We start from the raw sequence: 21,447 nt of genomic DNA, 5'->3' as shown, positions 1-21,447 counted from the left end.
TCTCCTCCTGGGAGAGCAGTTTTGAGGAAGCAGCAGACTCCACTAAAATGCCCTCGCAAAAGTCTAACACTAGGTCTGTATCCAGAATGGAAGTCTCCCGATGCTGGAAGGAGAAACAGCAGAGAAAAACAAAAAGTGAACGGTGGAGATGGTGAAGGAGAGAGGCGAATAATCATACGAACAGAACTATAAAAGCAAGATTGCCAAAACATGGCAGAAACTTAAAGTGGCAATAAACACAAATGAAAAATCAGTAATGAAAAATCACAGGAAACCATCAGCTATGTCAACTGAGCTGGTCACACTTGCTGCTTGATGTGGCTACCACACCGAGAGAGTGCAGTTTTCTGATTCATTCTGGACTCTAAAGGTCTGCTTCTATTCTGTTGGCCCCATGACATTGACTGACAATGAGGGACGTCCGGTGTTGGTATGTAGGTGGAGGTCGCATGTTGGGTGACTCTTGCTAGAGTCTCTGGTTTTTGGATTTTTATGCCCAGTTTCAGGGGTAGTTTGTGGATGAGTTGGTGTGGGAAGTCATAAGGAAGACAAGGAATGTCGAAGCCCCCCCAGAGGAAAGGTGCTGGAAAGAAGGAGCCAGCCAAAGTCCGCTAGCGAGTTTTGCTATGAGTCCTGCAGGAGGAGAGATAGCGGGGCCTGGGTCGTCGGGCGGGGGCTGCGGCATCGTGTGGGGACCGCTCCCCTCATGGTGGAAACTCTGACTGAGGTGATTTCAGTGGAGTTTGAGAGCCTGTTTGCCAATCATATGGAGATGTTTCGGAGGGAATGATGGCTATGCTGAAAGAATGGGGGGAGGAGGTGATTGCCCAGTAAAGGCGGCAGTGATAAAGATGTTGGTTGGTCAAGGTGCGGGAGCAAGGAGAGAAGTTGAAGGGGGTGGAGGAGGCGTTGTTGCAACACAGTGACTATTTCACCTCGATGGATGAGGAGATGCGGAGGATGGAAGAGGTCAACAAAGGGCTCAGAGCTAAGGTGGAGGACCTGGAGAACAGGTCAAGGAGGCAAAATTTGAGAATTGTAGGTCTGCCTGAGGCGGTGGAGGGCCAGAGGCCAACCAAGTACTTTGCGGAGTTGATGGTGGAGTTGGAAGTATCATCTGGCTACGATTTGGACAGGGAACATCGGTTGCTCAGTCTGAAGTCGAAAGCAAGTGAGCCATCAAAGGCATTTATAGTCTGCTTTCAGTTACCCCGTGACGGAGAAGGTTTTGGGTCCAAAGATGTGCAGGTTAGGTGGATTGGCTGTGCTAAATTGCCCCTTAGTGTCCAAGAAAGGTGAGGTGGGGTTACTGGGTTATGGGAATAGGGTGGGTGCATTGATTTAAGTAGGGTCGATGCAGACTCGATGGGCCGAATGGCCTCCTTCTGCACTGTAAATTCTATGATTCTATGATTCTAATTCTATGATGATTCCTGAGATGGGCGAAGCGGAGATGAGATGTGAAGTGGGAAGGCGTTGGTGTGTAAATATACCAAGACCTGATGGCGGAGGTGGCGAGAAAGCTGACGGCCTTCGGAAGGCCTTTGGTGAAGGTGGCATTGTACGGCAGTGGAGTGAGATTTGGAGAGTGACTCACAATTTGAGGGATTTTTACTTTGAAATGGTGGAGACGGCGGAGGTGTTTATTAAGGCTAAAGGACTGGGACTGAGTTGAGAGTTGAGATTTCGATTTGGTTGGTGGGGATGGGGATGGTGTTTTTCTTATTGAGGGTTTTCTATTTGATTGGGGTTTTGCTTTGATTGGGGAGTTGTTGACATGTGTTTTGGGTTTTGGTTTTCCTTTTTCCTCATGGGTGTGGTTCCGTATTGTTTCTTGGTTTATGGGAGGTGGGGTTTTGGGCATGTGTGGCCGGGTTACTGAGGAGGGGGAGGGGAGGGGGGGCCCCCGCAGGGGTCAGAACCTACGTTGGTTAGTGAACGGGAGTGTGGTGGCGGAAGGAGCCGCTGACATTGAAGCCTGGTCGAACAGATTTCGATGGACCCGGGAGGTGTGAATGGTGGGGGGAGGGGATGGATACTGGGTGAGGTGTTTGCAAGAGGAAGTGGATGGGGGGATACTGGGAGGGGGTGGAGGGGTTCAATAGGAACAAAAGGATGGGGTGGGACTTGCTGGATGGGCAGGATCTGGAGTAATGGTGATGGTGGATATGCGGTGCGGGAGGGGGTGTGAAACCCCCGGTAAGAATGGTGATATGGAACGTGAGTGGGTTAGGTGACCCCGCTGAAGCGAAGGAGAGCTTTTGCACACTTGAAGAGTTTAAAAGCTGATGTGGTGATGCTGCAAGAGTCCCTTCTGAGGCTGAAGGATGAGATGAGGCTTAGGAAGGGCTAGGTGAGCCTGGTATTTCTTTCGGGGTTCGGAGGTTGGCCACCTTGGTGGGCAAGAGGGTAAGGTTTCAGATGGTGGTGGTTGATCAGGGGGGCAGGCACGTGATAGTGATGGCCGGTACACGATAGTGACGGTAGGTACGTGATAGTGACGGGTGCATTGGAGGGGAGAATGGTGGCGTTGGTAAGCGTATATAGCCCCATTTGGGACATGTGGGGTTTGTGAAGAGTACATTAGGTGCCAATTTGGATCTGAATGCCCATGAGCTGATGATAGGGGGCGTTTGGAACATAGTGCTGGAACCGAGGGTGGCAGGTCCCAGACACGCTCGCTGACAGTTGGCGTCGGCAGGGTTTATAACTGAAATGGAGGGAGTGGACCCGTGGAGATCTTTACACTAAAGGGACCAGGAGTATTTGTTTTTCTCCCTGGTACACAAGGTGGTTTTGAGGATTGACTTCTTTGTGGTCGGAAAGGCTCTGTTGGCCGGAGTTAACAGATCGGAGTGTTCGGCAATTGTGCTCCTGGATCACGCTCCACATTGGATGGATGTGGTATTGGAGAAGGGGTCAGCCCAGAAGTTTGGGTGGAGAATGGATGTGGGGTTACTGGCGGATCGGAGTTTCTGTGACAAGATAGGGAAGGTGATTGAGGAATATGTGGTGTTTAATTTCACGGGGGAGATCTCACGGTCGGTGGTCTGGGAGGCTCTGAAGGTGGTGGTGTGGGGAGAAGGTTATCTTGTTTAAGGCTAAGGTGGATAGGGAGGAGAGGGAGGAATGCTGATGATTGATAGAGGAGATTTTGGAGGTGGATGGGAGACCCTGGATCCGGGTCTCCTGGCAAAGAGGAAGGAGCTGCAGCAGAGGTTTGACCTATTGTCCATGGGGAAAGAGGTGCGTTAGCTGAGAAGGGCGAGGGGGCTGTTTATGAGTATGGGGAGAAGGCAGGACGTATGCTGGCAGGTCAGCTCCATAGGGGGAGTTAGTAGTGGCTCTGGAACAGATTAATAAGGTGTCCATGGAAGGCAGCATGGTGGCACAGTGATTAGCACTACTGCCTCGCAGTGCCAAGGACCCGGGTCCAATCCGGGCCTTGGGTGACTATGTGAAGTTTGCAATTTCTCCTAGTGTCTGCGTGGGTTTCTTCCGGGTACTCCAGTTTCCTCCCACATGCCAAAGATGTGCAGGTTCAGTGGATTGGCCATGATCAATTGACCCTTAGTGTTCAAACGGTTGTGGGATTATGAATAGGGTGGGGAAGTGGCCTAGGTAGGGTTCTCTTTCAGAGAACCAATGTAGACTCAATGGACCGAATGGCCTCCTTCTGCACTGTAGTGATTCTATGATTCCAAGAATGTTAAAGAACAAAACTGTAAACTTCAAATTTCCAAAAATATTCAAAACGCAGCAACAGTCAATCTTTCATTAATGAGAAATAAAAATATGAAGATGAATATAAATTGCAATAACACCAATACTCAACATCATCACTTGTACTTACTGCGATCGTCACCACGGTACAATTAGCAAAGGCAGTCATTACTACTTTCTGCAAAATGCTCTCCTGGAAAAGAAGGACAGAGTTAGCAGTTACAAAGAATTAGTTGAGAACTGCCCAAACTTAGCCCAACTGTAAAGTTGTACAGAAGTTTTTCTTTCAAAGAAATATGAGTTTTCTGACGGCATTTGGAAGACTGGAGTCGGGTCTTCACCACTGTTGGGTTTTTCCAGCGATTGCAATTCCAGGGATTGCTCTGGAGTGCAGGTCCGTTTGCAAAAAGCAAAAACAGATCGGAGCCAGGGGACCCCAGGTGAATCTTGCTGTTGGCTGGTTTCCACAATGCAAGCTATCCAATCCTTGGTATGGTTCTCTGGTGTAGGACAACTCTTACATTGGTTTGGCCCAATTCATAGGAACATAGGAACATGATGTCGATATGTGTAATAAGACATTTAAAAGGAGAAACAAATAGAAGGAAAGCGGAGTACTTTAAACAATTGCGCTCTCCTACATTTTCCTTCTCTTTTAAATACATAGAAAACAAAAAAATATAAAAGGGCGGGATTCTCCGTCACCGTGTTTCTTGGCGGCGTGCCGTTTGCTGGCACGTTTGCTGACAGCGGGATTCCCTCTTCCTGCCACTTGTCAATGGGATTTCCCATTGAAGCCGGCCGACGCTGCCGGGAAACCCGTGGGCGGTGGTGCTCTGCCCGTGGGAAAAGAGAACCCCAATGGCAGGAGAATTGCGGCCATAATTTGTGGACTTTTGAGACTTCACACAGAAGCTATGTCTTGTACTATCTGAGAGTAAAATGCTGGTCTAGCCGAACTTACTGTGGCCATGTCAATGGAAGCTGTAGCCTCATCCATGATCAAAATGCTGCTCTTCCGTACAAAGGCTCTGGCTAAACTGAAGAGCTGTCTCTGTCCAACGCTGAAGTTTTCTCCACCTTCAGTTACCATGGCATCTGCAAAAACGTATATTCAAACTCCATAACTTGTTGGCCGTCATTGGTTGCTAATACACAAATGATAAGTGTCGGCAATTCACTGTGTTTTGAAAGGCTTCCCATGGTAAGGAATAGCTTGTATTTATACAGCAGACCAATTGTGACCACTCGGTGTCGAAAATGAATTACTTTTGAATTGTGATCACTGGCATTTGGGCCAATGCATCAGACAAACATAGAATGAGATAAATGCACAATTGGATTAATATTGGCCAGGATGCTGGGAGAGTTCCGTTGCTGGAGGCCATGGGATCTTCTATGTTCACTTGAACAGGCAGAGTAGACCTCATTTAAAATATAATCTGGATGATACAACTCTGGCAGCGCAGCAATCCTGATATGGGAGAAGTGTTTTCAGAACCCCAAAATGTATCATGGAGTTCAACCAACCCCCAACTTTAATAGATTGTTGCTTTTGAAGCACACGACTTGTTCCCCAGGTGTAGTATTACAATTATGGACACGTGGTTTTTAAAACAAAACAATGTTTATTCCATGAACTCAAATTAACCTTTTAAATAAACATTGGATCTCTTAACACCCTTTACTTCAAAGATAACCCCGAAAATAATACAACACTACCCAATCCTGCAAACTGTTCCTTTACACATCCAAAAGACTTAACAAATCCTTCAAACAGAAGCACATTAGATTTATATTCAATACTGAGACCTTTATACAATTCCGATTTCAACAAAGGATTAAGAGATAGTCCTTCATGGCAGAGATCACCAGCAATGCAGCTCACAGCCACACCCAAGCTTTCTTCAAACTGAAACTAAAAACTCCCAAAAAGGAGAGGTGAGCTCAGCTTCCGCCCACCCCCCCCCCCCCCCCGCCCCCCCACCGTGACAGTAATATCATCAGCTTCATTTCTTAAAGGTACATTTCTTAAACATCCAATTCTTAAAGGCACTCTCACATGACACTCCCCTCAGTACTTCACTGGAGTCTCTGTCTAGATTCTGTGCTCAGGTCTATACAGTACGTAAAGTTGTATTGTTTCTCTGATCAGGGACAATACATTGTTATCCTCATTGAATAATAAAGAGTCATGGGAATAATGAATGATACAGCACAGATGGGGGCCATTGAGTCCATCGTGCCTTTGTCAATCAATCCCACCATTCAACTCTTACCCCATAGTCCTATTGATTCAATTCTCTCTTTAATGTTATAATTGAATCTGCTTTCGCTGCCCTTTCTCATTATTGCCAAATAGAATCTCACTTTCTCACATATTTTGGGCGGAATTATCCATTCGAGCGGCTAAGTGCCGGTGCCGACGGAGAATCCATGGGTGGTTCACGATGGGAAAATCGGCGCGAACCCCAAACCGATTCCGGTACCGGTGAGGGGCTAGTACCAGCGCTGCATGAACTACCTGCGGATCGCGCAGAAAGCAGCCGGAGAATTGGCGGGTCCCGAGCTGCACTTGTGCAGGGCTGATGGCCTGCACTGGTTGCGCCAGAAAAAATGGGCGCCAATAGTTTTGGGACCCTAACCCGCCTACCCCGACCGCACGGCCCAACCCCTAGCCACCCCCTCACCAGTTCCCCCAGCCCGAGCAGAAGTCCCCCCGGCCAGCGGCATGGATCCCGGATGCATGTGGTGGCATTGGACACTTTCCGCAGCCACAACGCCAGTTTCCCGACCGCTGGGACCACGTGAATCCCCCACGTTGGGAACTCGGCCCATTGAGGGCGGAGCATCACTGGTGGGCTGGCTGAAAATGTGCCAACGGTCTTATGACTGCGCGCAATGCATGTCCCGATGACGCTGATTTGGAGGGGGCGGAGAGTTGCGAATCAGCATCAAACTGGCGCCTGCCCCTAATCAGGCGCTGGAAGCCATTCTCCACCCGATCGCCGAACCCGATTTCGGCATCGGGCTACAGAGAATTACGCCCATTATCTTTGTTGATCCAGTTTATTTCTCATTTTCTAGCCATCTAAAAGTGTAAAATTGGTAGACTAAGGAATGGTGCAATGGGTCTATTCAATGATATGGAAAATCAGGCATGATGCAACAGATTGCTGATTCCAAAGGAGCAAATTTCACATTAAGGGCATGAGATTCACGCCAAATCTGTACAAGATTCACACATGAAGAATAGTCATTTAAGTGAGATAACAGAGCCTATAATATGTAGTGCAGTAATATGTAATATCGCACATAGGATAGCAGTGTGGGTCATATATGGGTAAAAACACATATCAACATAGGAACTCGGAGCAGGAATAGGCCACTCAGTCCTTTGAGCCTGCTCTGCCATTCAATAAGATTATTACTGATCTATACGCAATCACAACTCCACATTGCCGCATACACCTGACAACCTGTCAGCCCCTTGCTGATCCACCATTTATCTAGCTCTGCTCACGGGCGGCATGGTGACATAGTGGCCTCACAGCACCAGCGTGGTTCAAACCCGGTCCTGGGTGACTGTCCGTGTGGCGTTTGCACATTCTCCCAGTGTCTGCATGGGTTTCCTTCGGGTGCTCCGCTTTCCTCCCACAGTCCACAGTCCAAAGATGTGGAAGTTAGGTGGATTGGCCAGGATCAATGCGTGGGGTTATGGGGACAGGCTGAGGAGTGGACCTAGTGCTCTTTCAGAGGATCGGTGCACACTTGATGGGCCAAATGGCCTCCTTCTGCACTGTAGGAATTCTATGTAGTCTCGGCTTCCACTGCCTTTTTTAGGAAGAGAGCTCCAAAGACTCATGACCCTCTGAGTGAACAGATTTATCCTCATCCCTGGGTTCTAGACCCCTAGTTCTAGATTATTCCACAATAGGAAACATCCTCTCCACATCCACCCTGTCAAGATCCCTCAGGATCTTATATGTGTCAATCAAATCACTATTTCTTAGTTTAAGAATAAGATGTTAATATGGGAACAAGGAACATAATCCGTAACAAGCACTCAATGCCAACGGCAATGAGGGGGCAACACCCTCCGCAGAAAGGGCAGAGCAAAGACGGCCAGGAATGGAGGCCTAGCCCTCAACACAGGATCTAACACTAAAGATGGAGCTACATGGAGCTGACTGAGACCCAGTGCTAGAGGAGACTGTACTCATCAGGCAGATTGCCACAGACATCTATGGCGTTGTCCCAGAAAACTTCCATAGCACTGATCATGAATCTCCGCCAGTAGCCGTCATGGTCAGCGTGAATCTCCTAGCTCATTCCCTGGATTAGCTGTACACCTTGGTGGCATCTTGCAAGCAATTGCACACCACTGCATCTCATTGTTCACTGCTCGCTCCCTTTCTAGGGTTGGATAGTACATTCATTTCACAAATGGCGTGGCCCTGTAGGGACAGAGGGCATTGGGTTTTGCTGCTATTGCTGGATTCCCCAGGTTCAGGGCATTATCGACTGCACCCAAGTGGCCATCAAGACACCGGGTGACTGGTCAGTTAGGTCCATTATGAAGGGATTCTATTCTCTCAATGTCTAACTTGGACTGCGTCCACAAAAAGAGCTTTCTCCATGTGTGAGCCTGCTTTCCTGGCCGTTGCCATGACTCCTTGATCCTCCACAAGTCCAGGCTGTTTCAAGCCTTCAATCCAATCACCAATGTCCTTGCATGGATGCTAGGGGACAAGAGGAATTCCTTGAGATGGCTACTCAACCCTCGATGAGATCCCTAGACAGAGGCACAGTGGATATACAACCAATGCCACCTGCTGAGCAGGACTACCATTCAGCAGCATTGGGTTTCTGAAGATGAAATTCCGGTACTTGAATCTGGCAGATGATGCCATACAGAACCTTCCTGCCAGGACCTGAGGTGCTATGCTCTTCTTAACATGGTCCTCCAGAAAGGTGTGGATCTTGAGGCAATTAAGGCCCTTGAAGGAGACAGCTCACCAGGGGGTGGGGGGGGGGGGGGGAGCTGGATGTGAGAGAGGATGAGGAGGAGGTGGAGTTTGAGGGAGGTGACACTGAAGGGATATCAATACTGCACAATGAGGTGGCTGAGCACGGTTCTTTGTAAGAGGGACACAAGGGGATACCATCTCATAGAATGTTTCAACTGAGCCACTCTGACCTAGTTTTGAGGGAATGGCATGGTAGACAACCTTAGCTCACTGTATTAAATGTGCATGGAAGATGCCGCCTGGAGTATCTCATTTGCTAATTGAAGGAATCACATCTGTCCAGAGGCTTTTACCCTCACTGCAGAGGGCCCCGTTACCTCGTACCATACTTCCTGTCAAGGCAGCTATAAAAGGAGGCCCAGACCTCAGGCTTAATGTATCATTCTTCTTACAGTTCAAATTGAGGAAAATCGCAGACACAGATAGTAAGAGGAAGACACACAGTGACCCACTTAGTGCTCCATATCATGTAGCGGCCTCCTTCCTGCCGGGAAGAGGGCAGCCCTCCTCTCCCTCAGCCTCCAAAATTAGATCCAGATTGACATTGATGTTGGGAGGATGAGAGGAAGCCCTGGCCTTGGTGCAGGCCTCTGCCTCTCCAGATCATACCTCCAGTTCTGTGGAAGCCACAATCAGCAGATTTCTCCATTCGGACAACCAGCAGACTCAGAGAAGGCTGCTGTGGGGGTGTCTAAATCACTTCACACTTCATCTGACCTGTCTCTGTTCAAGAGTCCCACTGGCCCCAATTGGACAGGCAAACTGCCTTTGTGTCAATGAAGGATTTCAATCCCTTGGAAAGCTTTAACGTCAATCTGCTTTCCACCAGACCTCAAATCAATCTCAACACATCTTTTTCCGCCAGGGTGGCAAGAATTCAGCCTGGAGAGTGTGACGCCAGCAATTACTGCTAAATGAGGAGCAGTTATGAGCTGTCGACCAATGCCTCTTATGAACCCGACGCTCAGATTTTTTCTACTTTGCATGTGGAGTTCATTAGCACAATGTGCACAATCCAAAGGTCAGGAATTCCCTCCCCAAATCTCTTCCCCTCTCCACACGTCTGTCTTTACTTTATAATACTGTTTAAAATTCACATTCCCAACTGTCCTCCATGCTTCTTCTTTGGCTTGATGACCATTTCCATCTGGCAGTGTTCCAGTGAAGCACCTTGCGATGTTTTACTACACTAAAGGTGCTATATAAATGCAACATGTTGTTGTTACGAACAGACCTTAACTTATTCTGCGTGAATGAAAATAACATTAAACATATTAGTATACAATAATTATTACATAATAAGTTTGTTATTTATTTTAACCTTTCACTAATAAGGAGTGTGAGCGAGAAAGAGAGAAACATCCCTTGCTAAAAATCCTAAAAAAAAATCATCCAGATTACTTGTTGGTATCTTTGATGATTAAGCCTTTACTTTGGTTCCATAATAGCAAAGGGTTAAAATGAAGCAGCAAAATCAGTGAAGGGGCACCCTGTGGCCTCAAAAACCTATCGCTCCAACAGGGAAAATTTATGTCCTGTGAAAACAATGGGCAACTGAAGGAAAAAACCTACTTCTCCAAGACAATTTCCCGGATCATACGTATATAATTTGATGTTTCATGGTGAGAGACGGTGAGGTGAGATTTACCCCTCAGCAGGCAGAATATAGCAGGGCTGCTTTATGAGATACTCGGTGAAGTAAGCTGAACAATGCCAGGGGGCTGTACCGTGAGAATCAGCATCAAAACATCAAACCTCATCCTTGACTATTTTAATTCCGGCGTCTCACGAAGAGTTTTATAGAATTGTGCAGACGTACTTAATCCTCCTGGCAGCGCTTTAACCATATTCTTTAGTTGAGCTATTTCTAATGCCTCCCAGAGTCGGTCATCAGTGCACTCGCACTCCGGGTCCAAGTTAAAGCTGGAAACAAAAAACAAAGGTTGGTAAAATGTCACTGTAATCACATTTTAATTTTGTATTTAAATGTCTTTCCTAGTATTGCAGCCCTGTTTCAACACCAAGGCCGGGATCCTCCAGGGCTTCCCGCCAGCGGAGGGAATCCTGGTGGCCAGCTGAATGGGGTCTTGGCCCATAAACGGGATTTGTACCAGGTGTCAAACCTTTTTCGAGCCTCCTGGCCTGCCCCACTGGCAATGATGGGGTTCCTGCCCCACACCAACGAGAACATGCAAAGCTCATGCAATGTGTGAAGTGCCCACTGAACACGAATCGCCAATTCCCGATTAGCAATTGTCTTCAGCCGCACGGGCAGAGGCCTCGGGGGTTATGGGCAGTGGAGAGAGCTCTGTAAACATAGAACAAAGAACAAAGAAAGGTACTGCACAGGAACAGGCCCTTCGGCCCTCCAAGCCTGTGCTGACCGTGCTCTTTTGGAGGATCAGTGAAGAGCCAATGGGCAAAATGGCCTGCATCTGCACTGTAGGGATTCTCTGATTCTACAATAGATGCATGGCCTGCTGATCAAGCAACTCAGCAGTCGACTACTATAACATAACATCGATTGGTTTTGTCCTCCATACCTATTCTATTCAAAATGAGTTGATAAGCTTTTGACCTAAGAAAAGGGAGCGTCCATATCAACTAATAATATTTCAAGAAATGTTGAGAAAAGTTAGTTCAAAGTTTATTTTCTTTTGCTGTGTCATACCAGTGAGAGAGCTGACTTTATTTCCACTGCCAAATCTCCATCAGACTTGTACTTAATTAATGGCCATGGCTCGAGGATATGGTCAGGGTGACAGAGATTGCAAGACCTCTGATAGTAAGGCTCCGACAGAAAATATGACTTTGATTAGGCGGAGGACCTTAGTCTTGTGAAACACTAGGAAACAGCCAAGGAAGTAAAAGTGCACTCAGTTCCACAGGCAGCTTTCTTGCTTTCTCCTCAACTTCTTAAATGTTTAACACTTACAGACTTTCACCACAATGAGATTCCATGCTTAATGTCAACTGTAATGTTCAGTCTGGCATATCGCAGCCAAGCAGATGTGCCATTGCTATTTACGGTATAATCTGGGCTGCCTTCCAAGACAAGACAAAGAATACTAATGGTCGTGGAGTCAGCACTGCTGCTCTAAATGCTTGCTTACCGAATGGATCCACTAAAAAGTACAGGGTCTTGTAAAATAATGGAAAGTCTGGAGCGAAGAGTCTGAAGAGGGAGCTTGCAGATGTCAATTCCATCAATGACGATTTTACCTATTATATGAATATAAAACATAGTAAGCAAAAAGTACAACAGGTTATGTTCTTCACAAATAGTGCTGTCCCCTTCTGAAATTCATTGTTCCTCAAGCCATTTACTTTTATTTCCAGTCAGATAAATCACGTTTACAGATTGATTAAATCCTTACGTCCTTCGATTGGGAACTTAACCTGGAGCCAGCCAGTAACAAAAAGAAATTGTTTAACCGTAAATCAAAATAACCATGTGGCTCCCACCTGTGGAAAATTAGCCGTAAATCAGTGCCTGAGATAATATCCTGCTTTCTTGCACCAGTGAAATATGATGTTTACCATACATTTTAGTGACAGACTGCATGATCTATGGCAAAACTGACCTTCAAATATATCCACCATCCTGAAAAATGCCAGCGACAGGGAAGATTTTCCACTGCCAGTGCGTCCGCATATCCCAACCTGGAAAAAGAGTACAACAGACAGACAAACATTGATCATTGTTCGTTCATGTCAACTGGGCTTTGCTGCATGAACTATTAACTGGAAAAAAATAATTTACTCTCACACATCAGGGATAAAACAAATATCATCGTCGGAGCTAACACCGTTGCTAATTGTGCATTGATCTGTGGTAATTTGGGAGTGAATATTCATCTTCTGGTGCTGTTGTCCACTGCCCTCACGGCATTCAAGTTCAGGAGTGAGAGTTTATTTAATATAGTGACATACCTCAGCAATTGTTATGAAACTAAATTTGTAGCAAAATGAAAAGGAACGTGGGGAGACAATGGCACAAGAAAATCTGAAGAGTAACAAATGGCAAAATTGCGACTCCAGTGAATAAAGGCTTTTTAGGCGTTGAGCGCTCGCAACCTTACACTGTTGGGAAATCACTCGTTTGCATTTTCTATTTTACAAGGCAGAATCTTTTGCGAAGATTATTATGAGGTTTATAAGATTATTAAGTTTTGGAACTAAGTCTTTAAATTTAGCATAAGTGGAAATGGTTATGTCTGCCTGACAGTAAGCCTGGGTGGTTTGATCGTTAGAGACCAAGGGCGCGATTCTCCGACCCCCACGCCGGTGGGAGAATCGCAGGAGTGCCAGGCAATTCACACCACACCGCCCTGGCACCCACACACAATTCTCCCAGCCCCACCCCCCCCCAAAACGGCATGTCGCGTTTTACGACAGGCCACTGGGAGAATCGGCGCTCGCCGTTTCTAACGGTCAAGCGGTGATTCTCCGGCCCGAATTGGCCGAGCGGCCTGCCCAATCTGACCGGTTCATGCCGGCGCCAACCACACCTGGTCGCTGCCGGCGTGAACAGCGCGCGAACACTGCGTGTGGGGCTTGTGGGGGAGAGGGGGGGGAGGGAGGATCGAGCACCAGGGGGGTGCTCAGGAGGGGTCTGGCCTGCGATCGGTGCCCACCGATCATCGGGCCGGCGTCTCTAAAAGACGCACTCTTTTCCCTCTGACGTCATTTAAGCGCCACGTCATTTACGCGGCGCCGCTTTGACGGGGGCGCCAAGGCCCGGCACAGGTAATTGACGCGGCACCCCCGTCAAAGCGGCGCCGCGTAAATGACGTGGCCGGCGGCGCTTAAATGACGTCAGAGGGAAAAGAGTGCGTCTTTTAGAGATGAAGAGTCGAAGAGATGATTCCTGTCATAGCACGTGGGAAGAAGAATCACTTGAACAGGTTTTACTGCTGGTGGTGGACTTTTAGAAAGCTGAGGAAATGCTTGGAGATGGACGCTCGAAGTTACTACTCAGTGAAGTGGGGATACAGGAACCCATTCAATCTGGGAGCAACTGTGGACCTTTGCTATAAGGACTGTAATTCTGTGGAGTGTGATGTGTGATAATTATAAAAGGGGAATGCTCCTCTCTGCAATTTAAAAATAACAGATACATTTTTTAATAATCTTTGTTTGCACCATTATTCAAGAAACAAGGGAAACAGGAAACTATAGGCCAATTAATCTGTCATTGGGAAATGCTAGAATGCATTATTAAGGAAGTAATAGCAGGACATTTAGAAAATCATAATATAATCGGGCAGAGTCAACATGGTATTGTGAAAGCGAAATCAGGTTTGACAAATTTTTGGTGTTCCTTGACAATGTAACAAGTTGTGTGGATAAAGGGGAACCAGTAAATGTAATGCATTTGGATATTCATAAGGTATTCGATAAGATGTGACATAAAAGATTACTGCACATGATAAGAGGTCATGATGTAGGGGCTGAACAACCAAAACGGGGAGGTCTCATCCTCCACGTTCTGGGAAGCGCTTAAGGCCAGACTAAGAGGGGAAATCATTGCCTACAAAGCGCAAAGAGATAGGGAGGAAAGGGTGGCTAGGCAGAAGCTGGTCGACTCCATACTGGAGGTAGACCGTAAATACTCCGAGGCCCCGACCGTAGAGCTCCTGGCGGAGAGAAAAGAATTACAAAGGAACTTTGACCTGCTCTCCACCAGGAAAGCAGTACACCAACTCCGCCAGGCACGCGGGGCCCTGTACGAACACGGAGACAAAGCCAGCCGCCTGTTGGCACACCAGCTGAGAAAGCAGGCAGCCAGCAGGGAAATTGCGCAAATCAGAGGTACCAGAGGCACGTGGGAAACAGAACCAGAGAGGATTAACGAAACCTTCAAGGCCTTCTACCAAGAGCTGTACACCTCGGAGCCCCCAACGGGGAAGGCTGGGATGAAACGGTTTCTTGATGGACTGGACATACCAGTCGTGGGAGAGGGCAGAAAACGGGATCTGGAAGCACCACCAGCACTGGGAGAGATCATGGAGAGCATTAGCTCCATGCAGACGGGGAAGGCGCCGGGACCGGACGGATTCCCGGCGGACTTCTACAAAAAATTCGCGACAGCGCTGGTCCCGCACCTGCGGGAGATGTTCACAGACTCGCTAGCTAGGGGCACACTGCCACCCACGTTAGCACAGGCCTCAATCTCGCTGATACCTAAGAAAGACAAAGACCCAACGGAATGTGGGTCATATAGACCCATATCTCTGCTGAACGCAGACGCCAAAATACTGGCCAAAATCCTAGCCAAAAGGCTAGAAGACTGTGTACCTGAGGTGGTCACAGAGGACCAGACGGGCTTCGTCAAAGGTAGACAGCTTACCGCGAACATCAGGCGCCTGCTGAACGTGATAATGACCCCCTCCGGGGAGAGAACACAAGAGGTGATCGTCTCCCTGGACGCAGAAAAGGCCTTCGACAGAGTCGAATGGAAATACCTCATAGAGGTACTGGAGCGGTTCGGGCTTGGAACAGGGTTCACCGCTTGGGTAAAGCTCCTATACAACGCTCCCATGGCGAGTGTACGGACCAACAATACCAACTCCCAATACTTCCAGCTGCACAGGGGCACCAGACAAGGATGCCCACTGTCCCCGCTGCTGTTCGCACTAGCAATCGAACCGCTAGCAATCGCGCTCAGGGCAGCAAAAAATTGGAGGGGGATCCGAAGGGGAGGTAGAGAGCACAGAGTCTCACTCTATGCGGATGATCTGCTCCTCTATATCTCGGACCCACAAAGCAGCATGGATGGAATCATAGCGCTCCTGAAAGAGTTTGGAGCCTTCTCGGGCTACAAACTCAACATGAGCAAAAGTGAGATCTTCCCAGTACACCCGCAAGGGGGGGGGGGGGGGGGGCAGCACTAAAGGGGCTGCTGTTCAAACAAGCCCGAAATAAATTCCGCTACCTGGGGATCCAAATAGCCCATGACTGGAAAGGGATCCACAAATGGAACCTCACCAGCCTGACGGAGGAAGTTAAAAAGGACCTGCAAAGATGGAACACACTCCCGCTCTCCCTCGCGGGGAGAGTCCAGACGATCAAAATGAACGTACTGCCCAGGTTCCTTTTCCTGTTTAGATCCATTCCGATCTACATCCCCAAGGCCTTTTTCAAAGCGCTGGACAAACATATCATGGCGTTCGTATGGGGGGGTAAGAATGCTAGGATCCCAAAGAAGGTCATACAAAAAACAAAATCCAGGGGGGGGCTAGCCCTCCCGAATCTACAATTCTACCACTGGGCGGCAACAGCCGAGCGAGTAAGGGGATGGATCCAGGAGCCAGAAGCCGAGTAGGTGCGTGCGGAGGAGGCCTCCTGCATGGGAACCTCCCTCCGGGCCCTCGCCACGGCAGCACTCCCATCCCCACCCAAAAAACACTCCACCAGCCCAGTGGTGACAGCCACCCTCCAATCCTGGAACCAACTGCGGCAGCAATTTGGCCTGTACAAAATGTCGGACAAGGCTCCCATCTGCAACAACCATAGGTTCAAACCAGCACTGACTGACGCCACCTTCAAAAGGTGGAGGCAGGACGGGGGACACTGACAGCAGTGGCGTGCAGAGGTCTGGTGATGCCCGGGGCAAATCTTGATTGTATGCCCCTAGGACTCAAGTATAAGGCCTAATATACTGAGAAATATTATGAGAAAGGAAAACATTTTGAATATATAAACACAGATGAAACATGAAATAAACGCTTTATTCGATTTTAATATAAATCAATCAAATTTATTAAGTTCTTTTCCCCAAATGATACCTCCTGTCACAAAACACCTGAACTACTTCACTTTTTACATCAGCTGTGAGAAATTCTTTTTCAATGCTTATTAAAGTCAGGTTGGTCAGTCGCTCCTGTGACATAGAAGACCTCAGACATGTTTTTATTAATTTCAGTTTTGAAAATGACCTTTTTTGAAAATGTAAGCAGTAATCTGTATGAAACACACAGCGTCGGAAAGACATCCCTCCCATACTGCAGTAAAGATTCCAGAGCATCTTTAGGATCAGGGGGAACTCTATTCCCTCCAGCTCGAAGGAGCATCACAAAATCAATAATTTTGTCATATAACTGAATTGCAACCACATCATTGTCATAATAATTTGCAAAGTCTGAACATTCCTTTTTTAATTTCTCTCTTTCTTGTTCATCTTCAATCACCCCTGAATTCAAGTTCAGAAGAAAAGAAAATCGGTCACTGAGTCTTTGAAGACGGACACTGCGGTCTTCAATTTCAGTTTTTAATCTGTTCACAATCTCTACCATTACTCTATTCATTTCTTCTTGTGCCGTCAGTCCACTATCTCTTGCTGACTCTCCAGGCATTATTCTTCTTCTCCTTGTTCGTGCAATTGGTATTCCCCAATTTTGACAATATTCATTGGCTAAATCTATTGCATTGTGGATAATTTCATCATTCTTCAAATTCAAGATATGAATAAGTCTTCTCAGATCACAAGAAGCTTCATGGAACCCCATTTTCGGATCCTGCAAACGTTTTGAGACTTTATCCACTGATGATAAAACTGAGTACCAAAAATTTAATAAAGCTATAAACGGGAACTGTTGAATAGAGTTCAGTAGCGATCCTGCATCAGATTTAGTTTCCCTTGAAAATTCTCCTTCCAGCAGGTGTTGAAGGCTTGCAATAACGTTGTCACACTCTTCGTGGATTACTTGCACAGCATCATGGCTGGAACTCCATCTTGTGTCACACTGTCTTTTCACAGTCCGAGTGACAAATGATTTTAACACTTCCCAACGAGAAGTAGATGAAGAAAAAAAAGTAGAGTTTTTCTAGAATGCCAAAAAATGTAACAACAACAGGTTGCACCTCACTTGCATGGACACAGGACAAATTGAGGCTGTGGTTCTCGCAGTTCACAAACACAGCTTTTGGGTTAACTTCAAGAATTTTTTGTTGAACACCTCCTCTCACTCCAGCCATAACTGCTGCGTTATCATATGCTTGACCACGACAGTCATTCATGGAAATTTTGTCTTCTTCCAATTTTTCCTGAATTTCATTTACCAGGCTGACTGCATCTTTCTTGTTGACTTGAAAAAATCCCAGAAATGTCTCCTTTATTTCTACTTTTCTGTTTTCATCAATATGAACGTAACGCAGAATTTCAGAAACCTGATCTTCATGGGCAATATCTGGAGTTGAATCCAGCATTATGCTAAAATATTTTGCGTCCTTAATTTCAGAAATTATATTTTTCTTGACAGTTTCACCAAGAAGATTGATTATTTTGTTTTGAATTCTGTTGGACAAGTAGGTGACACTTTTTGGTTTCTCTTTCCCTCTCTGCAAGTGTTTTGCTAAGATGTCATCATATTTGGCCAAAAGTCTGATTGTTGCTAGAAAGTTTCCTGTATTTTCACTGACTGTCTCCCCTGGCTCTGATAACCCAGGTATTCCTTCTCCTCGATGTCCACGATAGGCCAGATTCTGTTTTGCCAGAAAGGATATAACCTCGACAATCCGTTCAGTTATAGCTTTGCATCTTTTCTTTTCAGCAGACATTTGCTGTTGAAGTTCAGCATCTATCGTAGTTGAATGATGGAGTCGAACTACAAGGTTCAGGTATTCCCTCATGTGAGCTCTATGAGAAGGGCTTTTCTCATGGTCAGGTATTGTTGGATTTAATTTTCTCCAAGTGGAGAAACCGTCTTCCTTTCCAAAGTTTGACACAGACAACAAATGCTCCTTTGAAAACAAAACAGTAGCATGCTTTCCGATATGGAGAGTATAACAACCATTTTCTCTCCACAATTTCTCCGTTTGTGGAAACTTTATCAAACCACTGTTTGGAAAATGATCTCCCATCCTTCTCAGCAAATGGACCACTTTTATTCTGATATCTTTCAGGGCCATGTTGTAATATTGTCATCTTCAAATGATCTGGAATCGGTTTCTTCAAACAGCCAAAATCGCTTCTTTGCAAAAATATGCAAATATCTTCTTTATTTTCTTCACATGGATCATCATCCTGACAACGAGACTGAGGAGAGAGAGTATTATGTTCTGACCGAGCTGAATCCGTATCAGAAAAATCCTTCTCTGCACCCACTTCATCTTTTACTTCTCCAGGTTCTACTATTTCTTCTTTACTTCTTTTTATCCATGCATCTAATGCCCCTCTTTGATGGGACTCTTCTTCGACTCTGGCCCTCTTTTGTTTCCTGTTCTGTGCTCCACTCGGTTGTACACGAAATACTCGTAACATTTCATTTTCTATCTCAAAAACCGTAAGACGCATGAGAAAATGGTAAACAATCGGTCAGTTGCAGACGGATAAACCATATTTCATTTCTTTGTTCCTTCGTATCAAATTATTTCACACTGATTCTCCACTGATAATTTTGTGCAGTTTATATCATAGACTTGCAAATTAGTGGTATCTGTATTCGAATATTAGCATGTTAAGGAATAAATGTCTCCTATTCCGAGATTAAATGCCATAGCAGTCCTCTGATCATCCAGGCTTCACTCTTACTACATCCCACGTAAATATTTCATTAAATATCGCCAAAAAACCTATAAAAACCGTAGTTGCACCTGTTCTAGAGCTATTCACTGACCTGAGTAGGTAAAAGAACTAATCTAGATGCACAAAAAGCTGAAGAAAAGACAAGTTATGACTCGAGGAAACGCAGGAACGAACAGCCACGTCTGCTTGTTTTTGATGGTTGCACCACGTACATCATGCGCATGGGTGTGGGGGGGGATGGGGAGAAGGACCATTTTCTCTAGACAGAAAGGGTACACCATGTTAAAGGAATAAAGGGATAACAACTGCCTCTGCAGTGTGGTGAGCCTCCAAAAATTGATTTATCACCGCTGAAATTTTAAAATTACTATCTTATTTCCTTCTCTGGGGCAGCACGGTGGCCTAGTGGTTAGCACAACCGCCTCACGGAACTGAGGTCCCAGGTTCGATCCCGGCTCTGGGTCAATGTCTGTGTGGAGTTTGCACATTCTCCCCGTGTCTGCGTTGGTTTCGCCCCCACAACCCAAAAAATGTGCAGAGTAGGTGGATTGGCCACGCTAAATTGCCCCTTAATTGAAAAAAATAATTGGGTAATCTAAATTTAAAAAAAAAAAAATTTTTTTTTAAAAAAAATTTTTTTATTTTTTTTCCTTCTCTGATTGGATGCCCCCATCCAATGGATGCCCGGGGCCAATGCACCGTCGGCCCCCCCCTCTGCACGCCACTGACTGACAGTCAGGGACCTATACACGGACGACAGGATCGCAACACTGGACGAACTGACAGAGAAATTTCAGCTAGCTGGGGGGAACGAGCTACGGTACCTGCAGATCAAAAAATTCCTACGAAAGGAGACAAGGACGTACCCACAACCGCCACGACAGACACTACTGGAAGACCTACTGGACGCAAGTATCCTAGAGAAAGGGAACTGTAGTGACATGTATGACCGACTGGTAGATAGGGACGACACCGTACTGGACGCAACAAGAAGGAAATGGGAGGACGACCTGGGGATGGAGATAGGGTGGGGACTCTGGAGCGAAGCACTGCATAGGGTCAACTCCACCTCCACGTGCGCAAGACTCAGCCTGACGCAACTAAAAGTGGTACATAGAGCCCACTTAACGAGAAACCGTATGAGTAGGTTCTTCCCGGAGGTGGAGGACAAATGTGAGCGGTGCCAAAGAGGCCCGGCCAACCACGCCCACATGTTCTGGTCTTGCCCCAGACTTGTGGAGTACTGGACAGCCTTCTTCGAGGCTATGTCCAAAGTGGTGGGGGTGAGGGTGGAGCAATGCCCGATAGTGGCGGTCTTCGGGGTTTCAGACCAGCCAGATCTATTCCTGGGGAGGAGGGCGGACGCCCTTGCCTTTGCCTCCCTGATTGCCCGCCGTAGAATCCTGTTTGGCTGGCGGTCAGCAGCACCACCCAGAGCTGCAGACTGGCTGTCCGACCTCTCGGAATCTCTCCAAATGGAGAAAATCAAATTCGCCATCCGAGGGTCGGACGACGGCTTCCACAGAACGTGGGAGCCATTCATGCAACTGTTCCGGGACCTGTTTGTGGCCAACGTACATGAGGAAGAATAGTCGGGTGGCCAAGAACCAGGGGAAAATGGACGGGAATCGGGGGAAGGTAGCCGGGGGGAGTGGGGGGGGGGCTACGGGCTCGGTATGGGGGTTTGATGGCAAGCCAAGGCCCAAAACCAAACTATAAATAAATGCCTATAAACATGTGCCTCGGCCATATTGGGGAATGTAAAATATGTATGCTGGCTAAAGGGGGCGGCCACAATTATTGTTATGAAGATGCTTACCTGTAAATATTCCTGTTAAATTTTTGTGTTTTCCTTTTTTTTTTCTCTCTCTCTAATAACTTGTAATTTGTCATATATAAAATATGAAAACTCAATAAAAAAACATTTATAAAAAAAAAATGATGTAGGGGCTGATATATTAGCAAGGATGGGGACTGGCTAACTAACAGAAAAGAGAGGGTCGGGATAAATGGTTAACGGGATAAATGGGCAGCACGGTAGCATGGTGGTTAGCATAAATGCTTCACAGGTCCAGGGTCCCAGGTTCAATTCCCGGCTGGGTCACTGTCTGTGCGGAGTCTGCACATCCTCCCCGTGTGTGCGTGGGTTTCCTCCGGTTGCTCCGG

General features: G+C 46.8%; 1 protein-coding gene across 1 annotated transcript in view; it reads right to left on the bottom strand.

Annotated features, from left to right (window-relative positions):
* Positions 1-21,447, bottom strand: part of LOC119973277 (ATP-binding cassette sub-family C member 9-like) — a 235,589-nt gene that overhangs the window by 7,450 nt on the left and 206,692 nt on the right. Inside the window, exons 35-39 of the mRNA XM_038811061.1 lie at positions 12,338-12,416; positions 11,867-11,975; positions 10,573-10,676; positions 4,688-4,821; positions 3,854-3,916 (exon numbers count right to left, since the gene is read on the bottom strand). Coding sequence (XP_038666989.1) covers positions 3,854-3,916; positions 4,688-4,821; positions 10,573-10,676; positions 11,867-11,975; positions 12,338-12,416 — 489 coding nt within the window. The remainder of the gene's footprint in view (positions 1-3,853; positions 3,917-4,687; positions 4,822-10,572; positions 10,677-11,866; positions 11,976-12,337; positions 12,417-21,447) is intronic.

The sequence above is a fragment of the Scyliorhinus canicula genome, chromosome 11 (assembly GCF_902713615.1).
Source record: "Scyliorhinus canicula chromosome 11, sScyCan1.1, whole genome shotgun sequence".
NCBI classification, from domain to species: domain Eukaryota; kingdom Metazoa; phylum Chordata; class Chondrichthyes; order Carcharhiniformes; family Scyliorhinidae; genus Scyliorhinus; species Scyliorhinus canicula.
Note: the sequence above shows the minus strand (reverse complement) of the source record. Positions and strands in the feature narration are given on the sequence as shown.